The 27118-nt window shown below is 34.1% G+C and overlaps 2 protein-coding genes and 1 pseudogene across 2 annotated transcripts; 1 reads left to right on the top strand and 2 right to left on the bottom strand.

Moving 5' to 3' along the window:
- Positions 1-1550: 1550 nt before the first annotated feature.
- On the bottom strand, positions 1551-9011 carry LOC110726565. The gene is made up of 4 exons (XM_021906049.1): positions 8604-9011; positions 8163-8339; positions 5730-7418; positions 1551-1904 (listed from the first exon to the last, which is right to left on the bottom strand). Exons 1-4 carry the CDS (start codon positions 8616-8618, stop codon positions 1869-1871), a joined length of 1917 nt encoding a protein of 638 aa, XP_021761741.1. The 5' UTR covers positions 8619-9011; the 3' UTR covers positions 1551-1868.
- A 7757-nt stretch (positions 9012-16768) lies between these two features.
- Positions 16769-21940, bottom strand: LOC110726254 (annotated as a pseudogene).
- Positions 21941-24483: 2543 nt separating this feature from the next.
- On the top strand, positions 24484-26667 carry LOC110726564 (pentatricopeptide repeat-containing protein At1g74850, chloroplastic-like). The gene has a single exon (XM_021906047.1). It carries the CDS (start codon positions 24748-24750, stop codon positions 26650-26652), a length of 1905 nt encoding a protein of 634 aa, XP_021761739.1. The 5' UTR covers positions 24484-24747; the 3' UTR covers positions 26653-26667.
- The last annotated feature ends 451 nt before the right edge of the window (positions 26668-27118 follow it).

Genomic DNA, 27118 nt, shown 5'->3' with positions numbered 1-27118 from the left:
TCGCAAAAAGAAAAAAAAAAACAGATTTTTGCTGATTTTCGAATTGATGAATTGCATATCCACAAATAATATGAAAAATAAAATTTCACACAAATTCGCCAAAATAAAAAAAAAAATCAACAAAAATTCGCAAAGAATAGATATCAATAAATAAATTAACTAAAAGAATTATCAAAATTATAAAAATTGAATAACAAACCTTAATTTCTTGAAGGAATTTGCATCCAAAAGTATGAGAAGAGAGAGAGTTGTAATGTATGAGAGGAGAGAGAAAGAGTTGTAAATTTGTAATGTATGAGAGGAGAGAGAGAGCTGTAATGTTCAAAGCCCAAAAAAAAAAGGAAAGAAGAACCGTGAATGAGGAGAAAGAAAGGGAAAAGAACAGCAAAAATTACTAAAATGCCATTACTAATCATTCATTTTCAGCGGTCAGATCAAACTAATTGTACGGTCCAGATTAGTTCTTATATATAATGGGTTCTTATATAGAGGAGGGTTCTTACATGAGCCTTCCTCTATATATATATATATATATATATATATATATATATATATATATATATATAATAAATAACAAAATATGATCCAATTATTATTTAACATCGATATAAAAACACAAATATAATCAATGCAACTACTTGAAACATCGTCCTTATTGAAAGAATTAAGCTTATGAACCCTCTTCATGTTTTGGAGGGTGATATATATATAGTTTGTGTTTATCCTTGAAAGAATCGACGAGTGCAGCAGAATAAGTAATTACGATTCTTGATAAGGGTGAAACACAAACTAAGTAATTGTTATAAATGCTTGATATTAGTTTGTGTTCCTCTTCGTTCTCAAGCATCGGCGAATACAACGACTTTAATCATGACTAAAGAAGAAAATTGGAAGACGCACCTAGTACGTAGGAACTTTCAAATAAAAGAAGAAAATTCTGATGTTTGACGACTGTTTACAAGGGTCTTGTAGGTCAACCACATTTTTTATTAATCGTATTACAGAAATGGAGGGGATGAGGATTCGAACCCCCACCACTTTTGGGGGGGAGGGGTGGAGATCCCTCCATCTCCTAGTTCTTCTGAAGGTCAACCACATAGATGAAGTACTACTTATGCAGTTATGCTTATTTAGTTTACCATCTTAAAGAAGTGAGATAACGGGGGTTATATGTAAGCGATTTGGCGGGAAATGGGGTACAATTAGGATGATTAGAAGTCAAGCATACCTAGGTCAACACTGGAAAATAAAGGGTCAACGTCGGAAAATAGGCTTAATTAGGTCGTTAACTTGTGCTGCATACTATATCCACGTATTAATTCAAGACCCAAAAATTGAAACAAGTTTTATGTTTCAATTAAAGAATGAAATCCCTGAATAATAAACAAATTTGTTGAGGTTACAACGGTAAGCAAAACAACTTGAAAGAGCTCTATATAACCTCACAATGCATCCCACAATGCAAGGTAATTAAGATAGATCATAGAAGAAATACTCTAATACTGTACTTCCATATCTTATACAGAGTAATAGTAAAATCAATGACTATATATATGTAGTAATTACTTCTTAATTGTAAAGAACATTCAACGTAATCAAGTGACAACGATTCATCTTTGTATTAACCAAAGATATTTGGAAAATTGCTATAACAAATAAGAACATTACTTTATTGAATGTGACACGGAAACTTAATTAATCTGAGCTAATTTGCAGCTCTCTCTATCCCTCTCTATAGAAGCAGCAGCCGCTGTGGTTGTTAAATCAGGTGCTAATTTCACATCAACAATGACGTTGAAAGGTTGTTCCATCTAAATTCACGTAACCTTCTTAGGCTTTGGTTTTTCAGCAAGCAACAAACTTGTTAACTACTTCCACCACTTCTTCTCAGACAGCGATATGAGCTGCAAATAGAATAGAGAACACTGTTATTATATCATTATATGACAGGATAAAAGTGGTAACTGTGAATTGTTAACCACGAACATGCATAAAATTCACTGTAAAGTAATTACTTAGTATTACAAACAAGTGCTGCATGTAGGGTTAATATTACTTCTTGTAACGAGATACAAACATAATATACAAAAAAAAAATGTATAAAAATACTTTTAAGCAATGTATTTTGAGGAACTACTATCAAAAAAGTTTTTGCATTGATTTATTGTGGTATGAAACTATGAAAGCATATTACTAGCAACCTTTTGCGTAACCTTCCTACTAGGGCTACTACTAGCAAAAGACATTATCTTTTCACAAGATTTCCCTATCTGACCGTCTGGCGTGGAGCTCTACCTACAAGTAATACAAGGATTCCATCATTTTGAAAATTGATTTCTTTCTGTTCACCTATATGGAAAGGATTACAGCCTACAAAACATTCCAACAACGAATTAGATAATTTTCGAACATGTCAGTGGATATCTACACAATATAGGTCACAAGGGAAGTTTGGTTGGAGATCCCTCCAATATTCAGAGTCCTGAATAAATAATAGGCTCAGGTCACCATCATCAAACATTGTAAAACCAAACAGACAGTTACATTCAATTGGCCAAGGAGAACAAGCCACAACTTCCAAATTAAACATCGAAGCAATCAATAGAAAACAAACTCAAATTCAGAATTTTACATACTACTCTACCAACTTAAATTCTTTAGGTTGATGCCTTTGCCAATAGACAGGATCACAGGATATAGACATAGAGGCAAAATTGCAGTAATACGAACAGCAGCTATATTAGCAAATTCAGCAGCTAAACAGCCAATCTACTTTGTTTTCCCATTAGAACAACAGAAGTCCAGCCTCAATGTTAAAGCCATTAACTATTGCCTATGAGCACTATTTTTAAAGATTAAACCAATCAATAACTACATCACAATATCATAGTTCCCATTTTTGCATTAAGGGCAAACCTTCATAATGAATCTCGAGAAAGAGAATGTTACTGTCATGACTAAATTAGATATAAATAAAACCCCAATGAAATATACATGAGCAGTTCAGAGCCATATATATGCTAATAATGAGGATGATCCTTAGCTATTCTTATTAGAACAGAAAATTCTGAGGTATTAAGAAGATGCAATATCAGATTAGGGGAAACTAGTATGACATGATTGTATTGATAATAATCAAGGTGGAAGTCACCAATTAAACATAGCCAACATTCGAGAGGTTGGTGCTCTCCCAAGTAACTATTTTTCTCTCAACTTTTCTCAACGCCCCGCAATATGCAGCCTATCCCCTATTATTCCCTCGCAATTGCCTGACTTGCTCTCTACTCCAACACTCTAACTAGCTTCTCATAAAATTACTAAATTACTCCTCTTTCTACTACCATTTCCCTCTTCTAGTCTAGCATAATAGCATTAATAATTACTTCTTGAACATTAGAGCTACCAAGAGTACCGATGCATAAAACTAAAACCATTACTTATAGACAATTAGTTATTAGTATAATTACTTTTACTTTTTTGGTTTCCTTATTAATATTATCGATATGGTTACTGCTCTTCTTTTAGGTTGAATTTCATGTAGGTACCATGATATCTTAATGCTATTTTTTCCAAGTTCATGATTCTTTGGTCAAATAATTCAAACCACAAAGTACCTCTAATATAATAAGAATGTACGACATGGTCCCAAAATGGAAACTACCACATGTTTGACACAAATTTTGAAGCTACATAATCAAAGAATGCTCCTCCTAAATGAGCTGAAAGAAAAGCAGTGCCAAACAAACTTCTAGTTGCATCCATAAATGAGATGATCTATCTGACACATATGTATGCACATCTAGATAAGAATTTTTAAGAGTCCAAATAAAATACAATAAGATAGTATTGATCAGCCACACAGACTAGAAGCTCAAACGCATACCACCCACCAGTTACCTAGAGATTATAAAAGGATACATTCCAAGGATTCAGCAATCACAATTAGCAAGAAATCCTAAGAATGCATACACAGTTACGTGAGTACAGAGACAGCCGCAATTATCACATAGTTTGCCCCTAGACGACAGTGTTGGGATATTTTCAGCTAATGTAGCCATCCAATGATATGGGGTCTAAACACTCAAGTCCTCACTCTCTCGAGTGCAGACTAACTTTGTTTGCAACACAAATCACTAATGGAGTAATGACCAGTTAGAAATGCATCTTCAAGCTGATCCAATAATTCTGTCCTTAATAACTTGTTTTATTCTGCAAGCAAATTTAATTCTTTTGTCCACAAGAAGCAAGTTATATAATCGAATGCATCATGTTAAACAGTATATCCAAACAGAACACTCACTGAATATGTGTTCGGTAGAACGATTTATAGGAATGAGGAGAAGGATAGAGGGAGAAGGGGTATATTTTCCATGGTATGAATAACAAATGGGTTGGGCAAAGGTCATGTGGATCTAACCCAAAGTATTACCAATAAGACAATCTGCTCAATCAATCCTGAAAGAATGTATTGGTTCTTATATCTCCTAAATCACTCCTATTAATCTTGATTGCTCGTAAAAAAAAGTACTAAAAGGTTTATGTATCACTCTGAATTCAACAAAGGAAGTTTAATCTCGCTAACTTACAGTTAAATTGAGTATAGGAATCACAAGTGTCTCCTCCTCTCTGCTTTTTACAATCTTTCCAAACCTCCAAACAATGAAAAATTAACCCAAATCTCTTCACCCCTCCCCCTCCCACATAATCATTCCATCCCAAATCTTGCATCACATATATCTGTACTTTTTTGTACCTCCCTATCTGCCCTCTTATATCATCGGCTCCCGTTTTAAATTCCTATCCAACCAAGCAATAGAGATAAGCCATAGTGCAAAAAAAACTCTAATCAGAAAACACAGACAAAGAATTTAAAATTGTTCAAGCTACCCCAACTGGAGCATATAATAAGCTCGAGGATTGGTCATTAAGATATATATATACAGTTGGATTGGAGCAGCTTTTCCATCTTCCATTGTTTTTCCATCTTCCATTGTTCTGCAGCATACTCATGAAAACTCTAGATATAAACACAACTTTGTCTCTCTCTTAAATCCCATTGAGAACAAGTGCAGTTCTGCATGTATGCATCTATTAAGCGCATCCAAAGACTTCACACTTCTTAAATCTGAATATGTCAAATTTATTATGCATGAAGAGATAAAGGTTAAAATGCAATAAAGAATGAGCAATAACCTCGTGTAGTCAGAAGATTAATCTCCCCCAAACCTAATAACAAAATAAATTATCGCTCTACAAGCACAGGATGACTAAATAATTAAGACACATGAAATGACTAAGCAGCAGCCCTGTGCATAGCATTTATGTTTCCTCTATGTAAGTGCATCTATTCTATAACCAAAGACAGGCCTAAGAGATCATATCCCCCGCTCAACGTATACCTTAGGTAAAAAAAATGGACATCATTAGAGGAAACCAACTTCGTTAACATACGACATTACTCAAACGTCAACACATAATTCATGATATCTCGGGTTCATTGTTATAGCTTAGCCTGCCTCTTTTATTAATTTATTTATTAGCATATTATTTATAAAGGTAGCTACAATGATGCAGGCACTGTCACATATCAGCACTAAACCAGCCAGCCTACAAGATCAACTAGATTTTAATGGAGTTCAGTGAAAACAAAATCAAAAGTAATTCCAAACTATTAAGCTTGCCAAATCATAGAAAATAGAACTTCATATATTAGAGAGACGAATACCAACCTGGCGTGCCACTTGTGCCATCCTTCGACTATCTCGCGATGTTTCAGACACAGCACTAGATTCTGGGGGCTCAAGATCACCATCCTGCTTCTTTACAGTAATTCTTTTCAAAGGACTCTCCTGGTGCAAACTGCTATCATCACCACTTACGGACTCCTTCTTCCGTTTTCTCTGGAAAGTATACTTAAGAACCCTATCTTTTGGTGGTGGGCTAGAGAAAACATTACCAGCTTCCAGCAATGTAGAATTGAGGTTTACTGAAGAAGAATTATTCATCTCAAGATCTTGTTTTGAACTCGGAACATTTAAGCAATCCCCAGAACCACTTTGCTGCTTAATCAAATTCAAACTAGTAGCTACATCTGTATCTTCATCCACCACATCTATGCGAACCTCAGTATCATCACCTCGGGTAGTTGCTACATGTTCTGATATCTCGGAAACACTAGAGTGTAATATTGAAGATGAGTTTGGGAGTGTATCTTTATCTATATCATCAGATCCATCACTAGTTACATGCATTTCATGAGAACTAGTTAAGCATGGTTGAGAGTTTGAAAGATTGGAAAGTGTTTCGTTGGCCAGAAGAGGAATAACGCTAAATGCAGAAAGATCTCTTCTCCTGCTGCATCTAACAGCTCTTTTTCTGCCATGACAACGTGGTTTTAATGCTTGTAGCATGCTACTACTTTTAAGATCATGTTTTGAACTCGAAACATTTAAGCAATCCCCAGAACCACTTTGCTGCTTAATCAAATTCAAACTACTAGCTACATCTGTATCTTCATTTGCCACAACTACGCGAACCTCAGTTTCATCGCCTCGGGCAGTTGCTACATGTTCTGATAATACTCCCATCTCGGAAACACTTGATTGCAATATTGATGGTGAGTGTGGGAGTGTTTCCTTATGTTCATCACTAGAATCATGCATGTCAAGAAAACTAGTTAAGCAAGGTTGAGATTTTGAAAGATTGGTAAGGGTTTCATTGGCCAAATGAGGAATAGTGTTAGGTGTGGAAGCATTTCTTTTTCTGTGTCTAACAGCTCTTTTTCTTCCACGACAACGTGATTTTAATTCATGTCCAAAGCTACTACCTTTGTCCACATGTTTTACTTCTTGATTGTCAAACGGTTTCTTCCCTGAAGAAAATGTAGTATCAGCAACTACAGGAGCCATGTACATCCCTTCACTTTCTTTATCTTCGCTTATAGCTTTCTCATTTTTCAAATCATCCGACTCTCCAGACAGAGAAAAATGGCCATTTATAAGACTCCCTTCATACGCACGTATCCTTTGTGTGCAGCCGTTTCTATATAGCTCAGGTTTTTTGCTTCTCATAATTATTGAAGGAACAACTGGATCACCAGAATAACCAAACTCCGCTAAAGAATTTTCTGAAACATAATGCCCATTTGCTGATATGTCCAAGGAAATAGTTTGCGCAACTGAGACAGCTTCAGATAGCCCATTCTCAGGCTGTTCGGTTCCTTCTTCACAGTGATCATCCCTTTCAGTCGTATCTGGTGAATTCTTTGTTTGGTTATTTGCTACTTCCTCCAACTTCATATGCGCCTCATTCAGCTCTACTCTCAGGTTACTCACTATATCCTCAGCTTCTTGGAGCTGAGCTTCTAGCTCTTCTATTCTTCTTTGTTGGTTTAAGGATTTCATCTCCACTTCATTTATCTGACAATAAAGCAAAGGCAATCAATCAAGTTTCCAATCCACATGCTTAACCCCTTTATAATATCAGAGATATGGTAACTTTGACATAACACATAACCAAAAGCCAAACTATTTAGACTTCATATTAATATATTATAGCATACTCATTGTTATCAAACATGATTAACAGACAATTAATATTCACATTCAAAGCTTTTCTTGAAACAAACACAGAAGAAAATCACCTCCCAATTCATTAAACAGAAGCACACTCCCACAAACTGACCACACTTCACAAGTACTGTGAAACAAAAATCAACGCCGAGGATCACACATACACACAGTGTAAGGCGATCTTCAATAGTATCCTCGAAACCAAAGCAGAAATTAGCACCAACAGGCCAGCTGCCAGCAGAACAATCAACAATGCATCAGATTTCAGAATGATCCCAAAATTGCCAACAAGAACATCATAAACAGAACATCCAATCCGAAACCCTGCCTCGCCTCCCCAATCATAACACGATTTCAAACACCTACTAAAAAAAAATCACAATCCATTATCTCTTATTTCCCAATTGACATACAATTTCATCTCCATCACTACAAACTCAAGACCCTAAATTTAACACCATCAATCAAAAATGAAAACACCCACAACCTAAGATTTGACACCCAACAAAGAAAACATTCACATATCCAATAAAAAAATCGAAAACTCGAAGAAAGAGCAAGAATCACAAGGAAAAAAGAAAACCACATTACTTTAGCATCCATAGTTTGTTTTTGACGGAGTAAAAGACGAAGAGCTTCCTCTTTAGTACAATTAAGATCGTGATGAAATTGTTGTGATTTTCTCTCCGACGCCATTATCCTTGCCGCCGCTTCCTTCGCCGTATTCAGTATTATCTCCGCATAAGCCTTCTTCAACGCCGTCATTTTCTACAAAATTAATCAAAAAAATTATAAAAAAAAACCCACAAAATTTTCAAATTTATTTTGAAAATTAATCAACACCCATTTCTTAAATCCATTGAATTAATCTTAAAAATCATCAAATTCTCCCAAATTCAAAAAAAAAAAAAAAAAAAAAAAAAGGTAGTTGGAAGAACTGAATACACTGTTTATAAAAGTGGTTGATGAATTTTTTTTTTTTAAAAAGAAATTTTATTCGGAGAAATTGAGGAAACATAAGAGCAAGATTACCTGAGTTTCATCCATTGAAGTGTAGTTTGATTAATTGTAGGATAAATGCATAGGTTATTCCGTATTTTCTGGGTTTGTTTGTTGATGTTTGTTGTTCTTCAGTTGAGTTTAGTTTAATTTTTTTGTTGTGTGTTGCTGTTTGCTGCCTCTTTCTGTTATGAACTGAAAGTTGTTTTAGTGTTTCTCTAGTTCGAACTGTTTTTACTGTTTTGCCCTTGGAATGTTGGTTTATTTACCAGGGTGACACGTAGGATGAAATTGCAAGCGCGCCAAAGGGGAAGGGAATTGGGTCCCACTTTTGATGACGTGGACTGTGAGAGGGAGGAATGTGTGAGTGTCACGTGTATTATGTCACGTGACTTGTTGTGTTTCAATGGACCTTAAAATTAAAAGTCTTTTTTTTTTCCTTTTTATAAGGGTTTGGTTTGGGTAAGAGGCTGAATTTACTGTTTTACCCTTTAAGATGTTGCTCGTTTTGGGTCTTTGGGAAGTGGAGGGGGCAACGAGTGGTGAAACTTGGCGGATGGACGGTGGAAAAGACTTACCGGTTACCGGATGGTGGGGCCCACAATATAAATATTGAAGGTTCAATTCTATAACGGTTTTTGATTCCCACTACTAAACAACTTTTTTCTTTAATTTTTTGGGTATTATTTGTAAATATTGTATACGAAGGTAGTATAAAATATTCCAACGCTGTAAAAAATATGAAACAGAGGTAGTAATTAATTTCAAAGGACATCTAATACATCATACGGAGTCTTTTTTTTACCAAATTTTTGAAATTGAAAGTTTTAAAGGAACACTGAATTTTTTAAAGAACTTATAAGTCATTTGTAGTACTACCTCCGTTAAATATTAGTTGTAACTTTGGAATATTTTATATCTCACAAATAATACCCCAAAGTTGCAATTAATATTTAACGGAGGTAGTATAAGGGTGTCGTTGTGTCATTATATACTGTAAGAGTTTATATTATAACTAACTTCATACTATAAGCTAGTCTATAATCTAGACCTGTCAATCGGGTCGGGTTCGGGTCAGGTCGCTCCGGGTCACGGGGTCATTTAGGTCGGGTTACTTCGGGTCACGAGTCGAGAAATGCTCAACCCTAACCCAAAGTGTCGGGTTCGAGTCAACCCAATGGGTTTAGAACAATTTTTTATTTATTTATTTTATTTAGCTTATTTTTTTAATTTTTTTTATTTTTCTAGCTTAATTTACTTTTTTTTTCCAATTTTTTAAACGAACATTTTCACCATATTATTTTTAACCGTTACATACTACATAATTTCAATCGTCACCATTTCATTGAAGCACATCAAATTCTAACTAATAAAAAATAATAATAAAATTAAAAATAAAATTTTTAAACATCCCAAAATTAAAGAAAGAGACCAACATAATTATATATGTGGACTATAATATCTCTTGACATAATATGTAATGCCCCGTATTTTTGAAACGTATTTTCTAATTAATTAATATTTTCAAAAAAGGGTATTTTAGTAATTTATTATACTATTTGAATTTTGGAGCCAAAAAGATATTTGAATTTTCTAAAATTATTTTGGTAATTTTTGTATTTTAATTATCTTCCTTAATTCTATTATTTTCCTTAATTTTTATTTTTCATCTCCTCAATATTTGATCATCTTATTTCCCTACCTTAAAAGCAAAGCCATTTACCATTTAATATTTCATGACTACATACTTACTTTATTTCTTCATTACTTAATCACCATAACCTAGACTTTCCATAATTCTTTAGCTCTCTTCTCTAAGTAATTTCCATAAACCAATTTACCATAATTCTTCCTACAAGATCTTTCCTTAATTCTTTCATTCATGAGCCTATAAATACCCCCTCATACCTCTCATATTCTTCACACCAAAACTCAATTCTCTTCTTCTCTCTTACTCTTCTTTTCCTTCAATTTTTTCCTACTTTTCTTCTCCTCTTTATTAAAAGAAAATCAGCCCGTATATTCTTGGAGCCGATTTTCGGTCACTTCTGGTCAGTTTTGGGGTTTTTCTATTTCATAGAAAATTGTTCCTCTAGAAAAATCCTTGAGGTTAGGCTCAAGAATCATCCAATTCGGAGTTATAGCCTGTAGTTCCCCGTAATTTTAAATATTTTATAAATGAAATTTTATTTTATTTATAATATTTATTTGTATTTTTCCAGAATTTAATTTAAAAAGTTTCAAATTATTAATTGGGTCAAAAATTATTTTAGGCTAAATTATTTTATGAACCTATATCCTACAACCCATTATCATAAAAACAAAGCATAATCCATTTGTTTATTTAATTGACCAATTATTTTCACGAGGCCCAATTCTATCCTACAATTCTCTATTATAAATACCCCATGAATCCCCAAATTTTCCCCACACAAAAAGGTTAGTCTTTATTTCTTTTCCCTTTATTTTTCTTTATTTTATTTTCCCTTCATTTTTCTTTTTTATAATTTCCTTTTCTTTTTCTTTTTTTTTTTCTTTTTTCTTCTTCTTCTCTTTTTCCTTCTTCCTTCTTATTTTTGCCATAATCCTTCATTGTTTTGATAATTATTTTTTATGATATTGTTAATTGATTTTAATGGTTTAATCATGTGATAATTTATCTTAAATTATGAGTTTTATGAATCTTATTATACACTTTAATTTTGTTCATAAAATTAGGGCTTAAAAATGTTAGTTTTCATGTTTTGGGGTTTTAAACTGTGATCTACAAGTTATTCAATTAAAGCATGATTATATTGTAATTCTACTTTCATGATGATGTTTAATTCAAAAACAAATTTTCAGTTTTTCGTAATCAGCTTCTGATCTCCGTTCTTAATTTTTTTTTATCACGTTTTAATCACGTTTAGATTCTAACTCGTCTGATTTTTACAATAAAATAGTGTTTTTCGTGTGTAAATGAAGTTTTAATCACACCTCACTACCTTTGGTAATGGTCACCACCCTCTCGTGGCCAAATTCAACCTCTAAATATGGTTTTCGGGCAGTTTTTGATTTTTAACGAAGGTTTAATGTTTAAAATAAATTTTCAGATTATTAATGTTTTAATCTTGGGTTTAAATTGTATTGATTTCATGTGTTTCAAGCCTCTAATTTCATTAAACAAAGGTTGTGGTTATTTTATAATTATAAAGTTTGGAACTTTAAAGTTTAATTGCAGAATAAATTTTCAGATTTTTGGTTATTGTTTTTGGAGTCTTTAATTACGTTGAATTGAGGAATTTTTGGGTTTAAAGTCTACTAACTTTCTATATAATGTATGTAGTGATAAAGATTTCTATAATTTCAAGATTTCATGTGTAAAATAAATTTTTAAATTTTTCTAAAGCCCTAAACTAGCTGTAATTTCATGAATAAGTATGTATTATAAGGTTTTTATGTATTAAAAAACTATATATAAGCTTTTAATTCTAGTAAAAGGGAAAGTTTTAAAGTGTTGTTTACTTGAATTTTTAAGGTTTTAAAGTAAGTTATATTGCTTGGGTATTGATTGAATTATTATTGTTTAGTTTAGGAGAGGACTTTGTAGAAGACGATTTCTAGTTCCTAAAGTGCTTAATCAACTCGTTTACTCAAGGTACGTAAAAGGATACGAAAACCTTGACTTTAGGAGCATGTTTAAGGACTTGGAAGATTTAGAATCAAGTTAGGAAACTTGTGGATTGGTTGGAATTGTATGGTAGTAAGTTTGATTGGTGATTAATGTGATGATTAGTTTTGTTTCATGTATGAGAAATGCGTATTAATTTATCTTGTAGGTATTATTTATGCATTAACTTGCAAGATGAGCTTAGAGGCAAAGGTACGTGAATATGGGGAATGAATCATTTTAATGCTCATTCATGTTTATTGAAATGGAATGAGTAAAGGGAGAATTAAAGTCTTATAAGACGAGGTTGATGATTTGAGGTGCCTTATGCACCTAAGGTGTTTATACACCGAGGTAGTTAAGGGATTTAATAATAAATATTGTTTGTCACTAATAAATCAAGAATTGAATTGGAAATTTGAATTGCTTGAATGATTTATGTATGATTGGTTGTATCATTTTGCATTAGAGTCATCACCAAGTTTAAACTGGTAAATCACGTACACTGCAATAAGGATGAGTAATAAAACTCTGAATTTGTGCACGTCTAGAGTAATGACAAACAGGGGTTGGGGTACATGGGGTATTAGCCGTGTACTTTTTAGAGATCGTCTGATCGACGAGTCTCTTGTTTTCAAATACTTTTTAAAACTATAAGGAGTTAGATGAGATCTCATATTATGGCCACGGAGTCGTGCCCGTCTGCTATTGGATGTTTATTGCTGTTTCCGAAAGGAGGTATGGGGTTTTTCTTTTATTGATGTTCCAAAATGGAGCATGAGGAGACAACCTTGTCTATTGCTTAATCCAATCAATGAATGAAATGAAATTAATTATCGTTAGTAATTAGTGAAGTCTTAGTAATGTTAACAGTTGAGGCATGTCTTTGGGTGATAAGTCGTGTTTTGTGCATATTTGTTAGCTTATTTTTAGTTGGTTTTATTAGCTTAGTCGAGTGTTTTAGTCTATTTTGGTGTAATTTGGTTTAGTTTCGATGATTCGATGCTTTTATGGGTAGTTTCGTTGTTTTTGATGTATTTCAGGATTAACGAAGCTAATTTGGATATTTTACGAAGTCACGAAGCTAAATCGAGGCCCACGAACCTTCACGAGGCTTGTTGATTGAAGAACGAGCTATTTAGGGACTTTTGGAGTGAGGCACGTCCGTGCCTCCAAGTCAGTTTACACAGCTACGAGCTTCGACATTAGGCACGTTCGTGCCTAGCAGGGGCACGTCCGTACCCAAGACTGCAGAATTACACTCGTCAAGAGGCACGTCCGTGCCTGGAAGTCAGAAGACAAGGTTTTGAGCACTCGAGAGGCACGGCTTGTAGGCACGTCCGTGCCTCCTGGAAGGATTATGCGCCAAGAAATTTAATTATCTTCTTATCTTTCTAGGGCTATAAATACACTAAGTATTGTTTTATTTGAAATTAAGTTTTTATTAGTCTAATTTTACATTGTTAAGACCTAGTACTCTCCATTATTTTGCTTTAGCTTTTGTAATTCAAGATTCAAGATTTCTACTTTTCGTTTTTCCATTTAATTCAAGATTTGGTATTTTCTTTTCATCTTTAATTTTCTTAATTATTTTTTCCTTAATTATTTTTGTTATTGTTTATTTCATTATGAGTGAGTAGTTTCTTTATTCCAAGATCTAGGGTAGCCCAATTATGATTGATGCATGATTTAATTCTTTAAATTCTCTAATAACTATTGCAATTGTTTATGCTAAATTTATTTGATTATGCCAATACTAGATTAGAGATAATTAGTATTGTTATTATTCCATAGTTTCAATCACAACGAGAGTTGGGTTTTAACAGATTTGAGTAAATTAATTTAGGGTTTGAGATTCAACATGAGAATAGTTGGGTTGATAATTGGGAGGTTAGAGTATTGTGTTTAATGTCTCTAATTTGCATGATACCATGAGAATAGGCTTGATTGTATGTTGGGGAAGCAATTGATACTCGAGAGAGGTCTTTGGTATTGATTAGGGTTTACTTTTCCCCATTCGATTAGAATCGTATGTTAGGGGTAGAAATATAATTGCATCGATCGTAATTGTGGTGATACTTGATCTTGGATGTTTTAGTTATTTGATTTATCATATTCGTTTGATTATTTCTAGTTTTCCATATTTTAGCATATAGTTTAATCCACCATTGTTGATTCTTGCTTAGTAATAACTTGAGTCTAGATAATTCAGGTGAACCATAGTCTCTGTGGGATCGACCCTGACTTACCCTACTACATAGTTAGGAGGATTAGTTAGGTTATTTTTGTTAAGAGTGCGACCGCCTATCATTGGGTCAATAATTAAATTGTGTGTGCTGATTGATTTCTAGTAACATGCTAGGGATTCTTTGCTATATCTCGTAGCTTGTATGTACTCAGCGTTGCTGATTGCGTGCTTTTGTGTGTCTCTTTCTTGGTCATGGCATTTTCCCTTCAATGACCCTTGTAATGATCCAATTTTTACACTTGTAATATTGGGGAGCAGATTAATTAGTCACAGGTTTTTACATAATCAGAACTTGAATCAAGGTGGTGGGATTTTGAGTGGAGTGTTGGATATTTCCACAGTATATTTCATTTCATAAGTTTGGATTTATTTTAACTCTGGTTTGATTTATTTATTACTACTTTTGTTATGATTTGAATAAGGCCCTTAATGGTTCCGACTTGTAAGACTAAATTTGATTTTGATTATTGGTTTTGAAACTTATTTATAAGTGAGTTAGTTTTTCCGCTGCTAAATTCTGAACTAGCCTAGACGTTTGAACACGTGGAGGTAGCACGTCAGTAATTCTCTAGCAAATTGTTAAAGGTATTTACAAGTTTTTAAAAGAGAATTATTGGGGTGTTACATAGCCTCTGCAAGTTCTGCCTATTCTTTCCAACGCAAATTCAATTCTCTTTAATCCTATTCCTTTATTTTCTTCATGGTTAGTTTTCTAAAATATAAATACTTATTTCAAAGCTATAATTTTATATTAAAGTATTATTTTTAAAAAGAGTTTTATAGTCCATGCACATTAGATTTGGGTTTATGCCTAAAGATGTAGTGATAACCTTATGGTTATATTAATTTCAAGGTGTATTCATGATTGAACTTTGAAAGTGCGAAGTGTTGATTGATATTCAGAATCAAGGTTTGATTTAAAAATTTTGTTGAATTAAATACAAAAGGAGTTTTTGAGTATTCTATTATAAAGTTTGATTTCATTCAAAGAGGAATTGGTTTTCAAAAGAGGAATTGGTTTTATAAATCGTTTTATCGAATTATTGAATTATTGGAATTGATTTTGAATCATGAGTTTTGGAGTTATTGGATTAACATTGGAATTGGTTTTTAAAAGCATGTTTGCTAATAAATTGAATTTACTTATCTTGCACTTATCGTAATTAGCATATTTTGCTAATTTGTATTTTCTATTTGTTTTGGTTCGCCCTGTATGTTTACCTTAATGGTAAGCAGTGTTGAATATTTTCAGGTGCAGCCAATAATTGAGAATATGGGAGTCCCGGGAATGTTCTTCACCTAGAATTAGGATTGTTGGTCTTTGTTTAATTATGAGTACTCATGACAATGGTTTCTATCTATCACTATTATTAATAAAGAAAGAGTTTGAGTTTCCGCTGCAAAGTATTGGTTTTGGTTAGTAGTTTGAGTAGCCTTGCGTAATCACGTGGAGATAATACGCCTAAGTCTATCTCTACGGTATAATTATACATATTATACTAGTAGTTCCGTAGAGGGATATTTGGGGGTGTTACATAATATCAATAGATCTTCCAATCGATCGATAGATGGTATGACGGTAATGTGGGTTATATGGATGCAATTAGTGTAGGTCGATAATTGGTGTAGGAGGTGATTGATGTGGATTTGAGCAAGAGTTAAATGAGAAAGAGATGAAATAACGAATGTCCCATGGTAGACAAACAATCAAACTTAATCAATAAACTAATACTTCATATTAATTTATAAAAATAAATAATTAAATAAAATAAAACCCATAAAAACCGAACGACGGGTCGGGTTTGACCCGCAAATTTACGGGTTAAACGGGTTTAGGTTGAATCGGGTTGCGGGTCAAAAAACTTTGTTCAAGACCAACAAAAACCAGTCGGGTTGAAAATTGACAGGTCTAATCTATATGCATGGATGTTTTGATCTAATTTTTTCTGTTTTCAAAACAAGCTTGTACATATTATGGTATCTTATACAAGTATATTCAAAACAAGCATTTCAATTTCTTTTCATTGAATTTGTAAGCTTTTCTGTGTATATTAGCTTAAATAAACCTCGTCACTTGCACATTTGTAAAACTTCCTCTTCTAAGCATATGTGAATTTCACATCAAAAAGTTCAATGAATTCTTATTTTCTTTAATTTTTGCAATGAAACAACTAAAGTATTTAATTCATCTACAGTATCTATCTACTTGGTGTGTTATCAACACTTACAAGATCAAAATTCCTAAGAAATTCCAATGACAGATTGAATAAAGGTAGTCATAATTAATTAATAATCATCCCTATTGCTAAAAGTAAGCTACAAATTTAATGCTATTAGAATTTTGAATCAAATGGTAAGATTTTCTTGAATGCCTGAAAATGTGCCCATAACCTTGCCACCTAAATCTGGGAATTTCTCAGACCCAGGAAGAGGGCAAACCCTGCCCCATCTATCAACTTTCAAAGGGTACTTGAGAAGGTGTCCTTTCATTTCTGTGACTTGATCAATTGAAAATTGAATCCAATTTTGTTCCCCTAATATTCTTACTCGTCTAACACATTCAAGGCTCTCGGGACGCATAAAACAACCCTCAATCGTTCCTAGGTGCTCTGACCAAAGTGACATTCGATATCCATAAATCTGCAAGTACAAATTCTCACATTAAACATGCATGTTCCATTTGCTCAAACCAAGTATTACATTCATCATCAAACCTGTCCATGTGGCCGTGAATTCCTTGAGGCCCAAGTATAGTGAGGTTGATAAGCACCCATTGCAATTTCAGTGTCTCGAGTACCTTCCATTGATCGTTGGTTGATGTTTGCAGAACCCATTATCACATACTCGTCATCCACTATCATGCTTTTGAATGAACATATATCATAAATCGTCGATTCTTCTTTAAAAATGCCTATGTAAAAAATCAAACTTCGTTAATAATGATGAAAACTCAAAGAAAGAACCTTTTTTTTTTTAATATGTTATTATGCAAAATCAACCTGTGGAGTATTTACACTTCCGCTTGGCACACTATTGTCTTCTGAAATCTCCCGATTGCCCAAGCAAAAAAAATTCAAGAAGTCTTGAGGCTCGTAATTGTTCTCTAAACCTTTCTCTACCAACGCCTTATAAATTATTTGATACATCATTTGCATTGTCTTGTACTACAATTCATTTAAACAAATTACCGTGTGAGATGAATGAAGAATAGAGTTTAAGATGTCAACTATTACAACAGCATATGCATTATTCTCGAAAAATTATTTCACTTGTATTCAACCATGTATAAGAGACAAAGACTATAAACATTTTAGGTTCATCAAGATAGCATGTCCATCAAAATAATATGTTGATACTCTCAATTTATTACTTGATCACTTAGGTGCATTGATGAAGATAACATGTCAATCAAAAACACCCTTTAGGGAAAATATTTTTTTTTAAAAAAAAAAATGTAATTTAACATTCTCAATGTTATACATGTAGCATGAAAACAACTTAGGTTTCATTTTTGAAAACATTATGGAAGGGGTCACCTCGTATTCCAACCATAGCCTTATTAGAGCATCCACAAGGGTTGTGCATAAGGACTTCCTTGCAATTTCTAAATACTTGGAATTAAGCTAGCCATTATGGAGCTACAAAGCTTGTAGCTTTGGTGAAACTACATAGCTCTACAAAGCTATGGAGTTTCACTCTACCCAAGGCAAATAAAGTGATTTGTTTATTATTTTTTTTATGTATTAGTTAAATAACATATGACCATGTGGGACATACTTAAATTATAAAAGGAAGTAGCTTGCCATTGTAATGTGGAGGTAGTAGCTTAAAAGATGTAATGTAGTTTGGAGAATCATGATGTGGAAACCCAAAGCTAAATACAAAGACATGTAGCTAGCCATTATGGATTTAGCACAATAATAGGCCAGAGTGCAGTATTGAAAACATAATAGGATTTCTAAAATGAGAAAGCCTCGAGTTCCAAAATTTTCGTGATGATCCAATTCGTAGTAGAGAAGCTAAGACCTCCTATGTGTCTGTGAGTAGAAGATCAAATTCCAAAATCTATCCTTAATGTGCCATAATTTAAGAATGCATATCAAATTTGTGAATCTTTACTTACTTGCCAATAAAGAATCCTTTGCATGGCAAGACTTTTTGGATCACCTTCTGGCCACATAGGAAGAACAATATATGCAACAAATCTTTCATCTGCTTTTATCTTTTCAGCAATTTTAAGTGCAATCTCAATAGGTATCAAGTTATTTGCACCTGCATAGAATTGCGAATAGTAATAAGAACACAAATACAAATGAACATTAAGAATAATACGATTAGAGTAGTAACATTGTTTTATGCTATTTACACAAAATTTCTCATGCAAGCTAAGGAAAATAAAACTAAATAACATATGAGCTTGCAATACAAAAATTGGTCGAGAACTAAATCAACCTAAAGCCTAAACTAATGGTTGAAACCCATAATGGGTTTATATATACTCTATCACATCCCCTTATATGAGAGTCCTTTAATTTTTTTAGCTTGAATTGTGGATGCATCATGAAACTCCCCATACTTAATGCCACGTTGGCTCTAATATTATGTAAGAGAACGAACTCAATCAAAAGATCGATTAAGCGAATAATTAAAGCGCCAGATTAGTTTATTTACTCTATCAACTAAAAATCATATTGTACTTGATAATTTCTTCATTTAATTCTTAAAGGTTACCTCCCTCTCTCTGTATTTAATTATTTCCAACATTAATATGAAGTATTTTGTTAAAAGATATTTTATCATTGGTATTTAACATGTCAAATTTAGACGCGAAAATATAATTTGAGACGGAAAGAATTTTCATGAATACTAACACAAAATTATATCTCATCATACCTAAGCCCTTATGGGAATCCCAATTAAATGACGAGCCAAGAAATATTGATTCTCAATGTAGATGAAATGCTGGGCAGATCGAATTGCATGTACGTATGCTGTATGTATGCTCATGTCTATCAGTACATTTTTCCCACAATAAAGATTCTGCGCCAACATAAAACACAAAATCATGATTAGTAACAATATTGAAAACTTTAATCTCGGAAATTTTGTGCGTCACATGTTACGAAATGAAGTGAGTATATGTATGAAAAATAGGTCAAGAAAAAGAATCTAACCATTTGTGGTCCGTCTTTAGGATCCTTAGGAAAAGCTTTTACAGAATTAGAGTCTATCGATCGAAACACCTAGATTATCATCACAAGTACAATAATAAAAACAATATATAATCCATAATTAAGAATTTTTAAGCAATTTGTAAGTAAAGTAGTTAAGTTACTTGAACATGCCAAGACTCCATATCATCATCATCATCGTTGTTGCAGGTGTGATTAGCATCTAATTGTCCAATAATATTAGGAACCTTATCTATGTGAATTAGATGATCATCATAAGCTCTTTTAAGCTTTTTAATCCCGCGAGGTGAAGCTTTAACCAACGCTCTTGAAAGTTGGTTAAAATGTCGTATACTGCTGGACCGTCGATTTGACAGTGCAAATCATGCCACGGCTCTCTAGGACATCCATTCATTGAACCCTACACGGATGGTAAATATTATTACCAACTCGTCAATTAAACAAGCCAAGTGAACCAGCCAACAACTAAGTATACTAGAATGATCTAAACAATGTACAAGTGGTATAGATCGAATAATTACAGCAATATTGGGGTTATGATAATCATCGTCGTGTACAGTTTGTAACGTTCTAAACAAAGAGTGCTCCGGGGTATCATAACGCCCCTTACATAGGTCGAGTCCTCCCACAAAAGCAATGAAGTTTTCGCTTATGTTCACCTGCATCAGCATCTACGATAACTGTTTTTTGGTGATGAGTGTAGATTGCTCCAGCTTCCTAACCATCATAAACAATATATACATAAATCATACTACTAGTTTACAATTGACTTGATCTAGCAATATCTTTGTACAAAATAAATGGAATTCAATGTTATTAGTAATTTAATTTTCTACAATTAAAAATAAACTAATTATGTGTGTATTACCTGCTTTCCAATCAAACTATGTCCTTTCCACCAGATCGTGGGCATAGTACTACGTGAACTGATGAGCCCTTGAAGAATTTGTTAAGTCACTTCATCATCGGTTGCTAACATGCCTTCCTAAAAATATTAATAATATAGAATCATAATTATCAATAACATAATCATAAAAATCGATAATTTTGTTACATACTACAAGTATATTTTTAAGGCCTCGACTAATTTATTATCTATTTGACATGAAATGGTTATATAATGATTAGATGTGACAGTGACAAAAAAGTTTTATGCATCAACGAACGAATAAGAATAAGTAACATTAATTGCATGTAATAAAATTTAAGGTAAACATATCATAAACGAAGTCTTTGAGAGGAATGGTTGGATAATACGACAGAGTATGAAAAGAATTAATTAACTTACAGTAGTGCGATGAAAAAATTTCCTAGAAGTAGGATCATCCCACACAAGGACCAAAACTCTAACACCCTCTTGTGCTTTTCCTTTCAAAAGATCTCCCAATGTAACACCAGATAAGTTTGGATCATCGCGAACAAGTCTAACATTGTGAACAACTGACCAACCCCGTTAGATAGACCAAATGCCGGGCATTCGAAATAGCATTGAATACATCATGCAACATTTCCCATGAACAAAATCTTTGTCATAGTCAAGCTTTATATCAGGAAGCATACAATCTTCATAATGAGCATCTTGGTATAGTGTAACTTTATTTCCTTTTCTTAGAGGAAAAATATGTCCTAGGAACACCATTATATTCGGGTCGTTACCAACACCTAAGTGGTACAAGTTCATTTTTTGTACAGGGGTGTATTGAATTGAAACACTTAACTTAGCTCCAGTTTCCCAAGGCTTACCTTTTCCTTTCATTATAGGGAAAGTCCCTTCTATTTTCTCCCTAAAAGCAATTGCTTAGTAGGAATACCGACGGCTCCTATGATCTCAGACCTACCCACATCGTCGTCTTTAACTACAAAATGTAGTTCTGGTGCGGTATGTGCCACAGGTACAAAGAAATGTTGCATCCACATTGGGTTTTCGTTATCTGGTATAACAAAAGTTCGCGCTATAATTGCACCAGCTATGGATACTGTAACATATGGATCACTTGTTCCATGGGATTTTAGCATTGATAATCGTCCCCCAAATAATCCGGACATGGTTTTATGAATTTGATCCATGTTAGGAAGTTTTTTAGCCTCCTTCACCCAAATGTCTAGATGCCCATGTAGCAATAGATTTTCTAGTGATTCCTGAGTTGTTTGAAAAGGCACAAATTCCGTGCCTTGGCCATGTTGAGATCCTTCCATAGACACCGAGTCATCCATAATTCTAAAAGAAAACTAAGGATCACTATAAGTTCTGCAATTATTGAATAGAAAAAAAAAATTAAAAAAAAAATCATAGGTTCTTATAACTTATAGCTAGCAAGAAAAAAAAAAAATCTAATTGCTTAAACATGGATCAATATTTCAAAATTAAGTGAAAGAACCAAGAGGTTTTTTTTTTTTTTTTTTTTTTTTTTGACGAGAAGAGAGGATTTGTCATAGAATAACTACAAATTTACAATCTATTTGTGTACATACATCGATCCATAATAATTTAATTCCTAAGACAAACATAATGTTACATATTTGCTTGATGAATAACTAATACTTGTCATCAAAGGAAATAAATATAAAAGTTAGGTTTATTTGAATTTTAGTACCTCGAATATGGGGGTAATTGAATTTTAGTACCCATCTAAAATTTTATTTTAAATTAGTACCTCCAAAAACACAAAACTGTAGATTTCAGTACCTCCGTCCATGTTCCGTTAAGTTTTTCGTTAGTGGGGCCCATTTCTAATTATTTAATAATTTAATTTATTAAAAAAAAAGAAAAAACATTTTATAAAAAAAACTTAAAAAATATTAAAAAAAAAATCAGAAAAAAAAACCCTAATACCACCAGCCACCCACCTTCCACCGGCGGTAGACAACCCCGTGCCCAGCAACCTCCCCTCAACCTCCAGTCCGCAACAGTAATTTTCGGCACCCCACTGCCTTCACCACCAACATCCCGCAACTAGCAGAGCACCGCAACCCCTGCTCCGTTCCCACGCACCAGCCAGCACCAATTCCTCCGACGCCTTCACCACCAACATCCCGCAACTAGCAGAGCACCGCAACCCCTACTTCGTTCCCACGCACCAGCCAGCACCAATTCCTCCGACAAAACCACCACCTTTCGCACTTCCAATTGAAGCCGTTGATCTTAAATTCCTCAGCCCTGATTTGGTTTCAGGGTAAGGGTGAGAGGAGTACGGCTGTTTGTGGGTTTTGGTATGGGTGTGGGTTGGGGTTTCGGCAGTTCGGCGACGGTTTTGGGTAGGGGAGAGGAGTTATGCGGCGGTGTGGGTTGATTTGCTGCTGTTAGCTTCTCGCTGGGCTGGTTTAGGTGGTTGCGCTTAGGGTTTCGGGGAAGGGGAAAACAGGGAGGGAAAGGGAGGGGTGGGGTGTCGCGGCCAGGAACGAGGAAGGGAGGGAAGATGGTGGTGGTTGCGCCGGTGCCAGGGAAGGGGAAAACAGGGAGGGAAAGGGAAGGGGTGGCCAGCGCCGGTGCCAGGGGAATTCGGCCACCAACAGCCGGAAGCCGGCGCCGGCGGTGGTGGCAGTGGCTGTTTTTATTATTATTATTATTATTTTTTTAGTTTTTTTTTACAAATTTTTTTCCTTTTTTTTAATAAATTAAATATTAAATAATTAGTTATTGGGCCCCACTAACAGAAAACTTAACGGAACTTGACGGAGGTACTGAAACCTATAGTTTTGTCATTTTGGAGGTACTAATTTAAAATAAAATTTTAGATGGGTACTAAAATTCAATTACCCCCATATTCGAGGTACTAAAATTCAAATTTTCCTAAAAGTTATTTCTAAGTTTATAATAAACGAGCTGAATAACTTAGAGAATTATGAAATTTTCTATAATTAAAGTATTTTTACGAAAACATTTAAAAGAAAATTTAGAACATTACATTCCACCAAACATATTCACATATATGATGATATAAACATGGGAAAAAAAATATCTAACCATTTCACATTATTGCATAACAACTTTGCTATTTACTTACCTCTCCAGATTCTCTTTGTGCAATGTAATTTCCAGCCTTTTCGTTATCTAATCTTCTTCATGCAAAAAGTTTTTTCTCCACTAGAAAAGTAAGAAAACTTATAGAAATTGATTATTTCTAGAGAAAAGAAAAAAGAAATATAGGGTTTGTGCATTATTTTGTGAGAACTAATATGTGTGGATATGTGAGATACATCATTTCCGGAACACAAGGGTAACCATTAAAATTACGTTCCTTTTTTTAAAAAATAATTAAAAAAAATTTATAATATATTTCTTCAACAACTAATACAATTTTCAAGTTTTCATTTTCTTTAGTCATTTCATAATTTAGGATGAGGTAGCATGTAATCCAACAAGCTAAAGAGAATAAATAGAAGTTAGAAAATACCATAACATTGAGATATTTGCAAAAAAATTATGTAAGTGCTTCGTTTTACGGTATAAAAATGTATCGGTTTGTGTGTCACTATTTTTTATCGTGAAAATGAGGCTCTTACATTACTTTTTTGCCATTTGCAAGCTCATTTTAGTTCCTTAACATCTAAAATGGCCCCTAAAACCTTAACGAAATATTTTTCGACACGTAAATCGAAAAAATGATTGAATTGAGTTGCAATTTACAATTTCTTTTTTTAAATGGCTGTAATTTGCAAAAACAAACTTTAAATGACTACAATTGGTAAATTTTTCTTAAAATAATTTCACTTGAATATGTTTTAGCTCATAAAGATTATTGACTTTAACAAACAAATATAATGCTCAGAATAAATAAAAATGAGTTTTAATTTATAAAAATAATTTCAATTAAGCAAGAATAACTTGAAGAAAACAATACTCTAAGTCTGTAATGTTTAACTCAATAACAGAATAATGGGCGGGCATAGCAGTTAGCCACCCCTTCCAACGGTCATCGTTATCCAAAACTACCTCTGCAAATTCTACCCTTCATCTTCATCTTCTTCTGCTTCTTCCTCTTTCACCCGTTTCTCTGCAACTTCAATTTCCAATTCAAACACCAAAAACCCCTCAAAAACCCTAATTTTCCGACCCCAATTTCTGATGCAAATTCATCCAAACCCAACATGATAAAAACTCTAACCTTCACTCTTTCTCTCTCCTCTCAACCTTTTCTCTCTCCTAAACCAAACCCATTTCCCAATTTCCCTCAAAACCCAGTATTACTATTTCCCCAAAAATCCCCCCTTTTCTCAAAACCCTACTCTCTCTCCTCTGATTTCAAGCTCAAAGCCAAAACCAAAGACCTAATTCTGGGCAACCCATCATTCACACTTGAAAAGGGTAAGTATAGTTATGATATTGAGACCTTAATTAATAAGTTAAGTAGTCTTCCTCCTAGAGGGTCTATTGCTAGATGTCTTGATGCATTTAAAAGTAAGCTTTCTCTTAATGATTTTGCTTTGGTTTTTAAGGAATTTGCTCAAAGGGGTGATTGGCAAAGATCCTTAAGATTGTTTAAATATATGCAGCGCCAAATTTGGTGCAAACCTAATGAACATATATATACTATTATCATTGGGGTCTTGGGTAGAGAAGGGTTGCTTGAGAAATGTCATGAGGTGTTTGACGATATGCCTGTTCATAATGTACCTCGTAGCGTGTTTTCGTATACTGCTTTGATTAATGCTTATGGTAGGAATGGTCAGTATGAGACCGCCCTTGAGTTGTTGCATAGGATGAAGAAAGAGAGGGTGGCTCCTAATATATTGACTTATAATACTGTGATTAATTCTTGTGCTAGAGGTGGGTTGGATTGGGAGGAGTTGTTGGGGTTGTTTGCTGAGATGAGGCATGAAGGGGTTCAGCCTGATATCGTGACTTATAACACGTTGCTTAGCGCTTGTGCTAGTAGAGGGTTGGGTGATGAGGCTGAGATGGTGTTTAGGACTATGAATGAAAGTGGGGTTTTGCCTGATATAACAACGTATAGCTATGTTGTTGAGACATTTAGCAAGTTAGGTGAGCTTGGAAAGGTTTCTGAACTTTTGAAAGAGATGGAGCTGAGTGGTAAAATGCCTGATATATTGTCATATAATGTGTTATTGGAAGCTTATGCACAAAAGGGATCCATTAAAGAGGCTATGGGGGTGTTTAGGCAGATGCAAGAAGCGGGCTGCATGCCGAATGCTAGTACCTATAGTATTTTGTTGAACTTGTATGGTGGCCAAGGGAGGTATGATGATGTTCGTGAGCTTTTCCTTGAGATGAAAGTGAGCAACACTGAGCCAGATGCTGCAACTTATAATATTCTTATACAGGTTTTTGGCGAGGGTGGTTATTTTAAGGAAGTGGTGACTTTATTCCATGATATGGTGGAGGAGAATGTGGAGCCAAATATGGAGACCTATGAAGGGCTGGTGTTTGCTTGTGGGAAAGGAGGCTTGTATCAGGATGCAAAAGAGATTTTATTACGTATGAATGAAAAAGGCTTGGTGCCAAGTGCTAAGGCCTACACTGGGGTTATTGAGGCTTATGGGCAAGCTGGGTTGTATGAGGAAGCTCTTGTCGCATTTAACACTATGAATGAGGTGGGAAGTAAGCCCACTGTGGAAACCTATAACTCTTTGATCCATACATATGCAAGGGGTGGACTTTATAGGGAGGTAGGAGCAATCGTGACTAGGATGATTGAGTCCGGTATAGGAAGGAACAGCGATTCATTTAATGGTGTTATTGAAGGTTTTAGACAGGGAGGTCAGTTTGAGGACGCCATAAAGGCCTATGTTGAGATGGATAATGCAAAAGTTGACCCAAATGAGCAAACACTTGAGGCAGTCTTGAGTGTTTACTACTTTGCCGGGCTTGTTGAAGAGGCAGAAGAGCAGTTTCAAGAGATTAAAGCATTCGGAATCCTACCAAGCGTGATGTGCTACTGCATGATGCTTGCGGTCTATGCAAAAACTGATAGGTCAGGTTTTTTTTTGGTATCTCTTCTTCATGGTTTGGTTATTAAAGTATGTATCTCATAGAATTTCCTGAAGTACTATTAATTTAACTAGCAAAGTGATCACACTTTCTAGAAAATATACTTACATGTTTCACTGATATGGGTCTGCAGAATGACGTATACTTGCACTGAATTAATTATCACCATGTTGGACACGGCTATGTGCCTATGTCCTTAAACACTTAGTTTTGCTAGATGTAGTTACAGATGGAGAGGATAGTCTCTAAAACATATATGGATTTGCCAATACTATGCTTTTAAGGTTTTCTTAAAACCATCAGTAAGCCTTTAGGTAGTGGAAACAAAAAAAATTAGGACTTCCTCAAGTATGTGATTACATCAATAGATATGGGAATGAAACTTGAACTCCAAAGAGCCTCTACAGGCATAATAGTGAACTTTTTAACTAATGTTTGTGTTTCGAATTAAGTTGCATTGCAAGATCGACACCAGTATAGCCTGCTCTGGATTCTGAGATTCATGTGCTT

Source organism: Chenopodium quinoa, unplaced genomic scaffold, assembly GCF_001683475.1.
Source record: "Chenopodium quinoa cultivar QQ74 unplaced genomic scaffold, ASM168347v1, whole genome shotgun sequence".
Taxonomy (NCBI): domain Eukaryota; kingdom Viridiplantae; phylum Streptophyta; class Magnoliopsida; order Caryophyllales; family Amaranthaceae; genus Chenopodium; species Chenopodium quinoa.
Note: the sequence above shows the minus strand (reverse complement) of the source record. Positions and strands in the feature narration are given on the sequence as shown.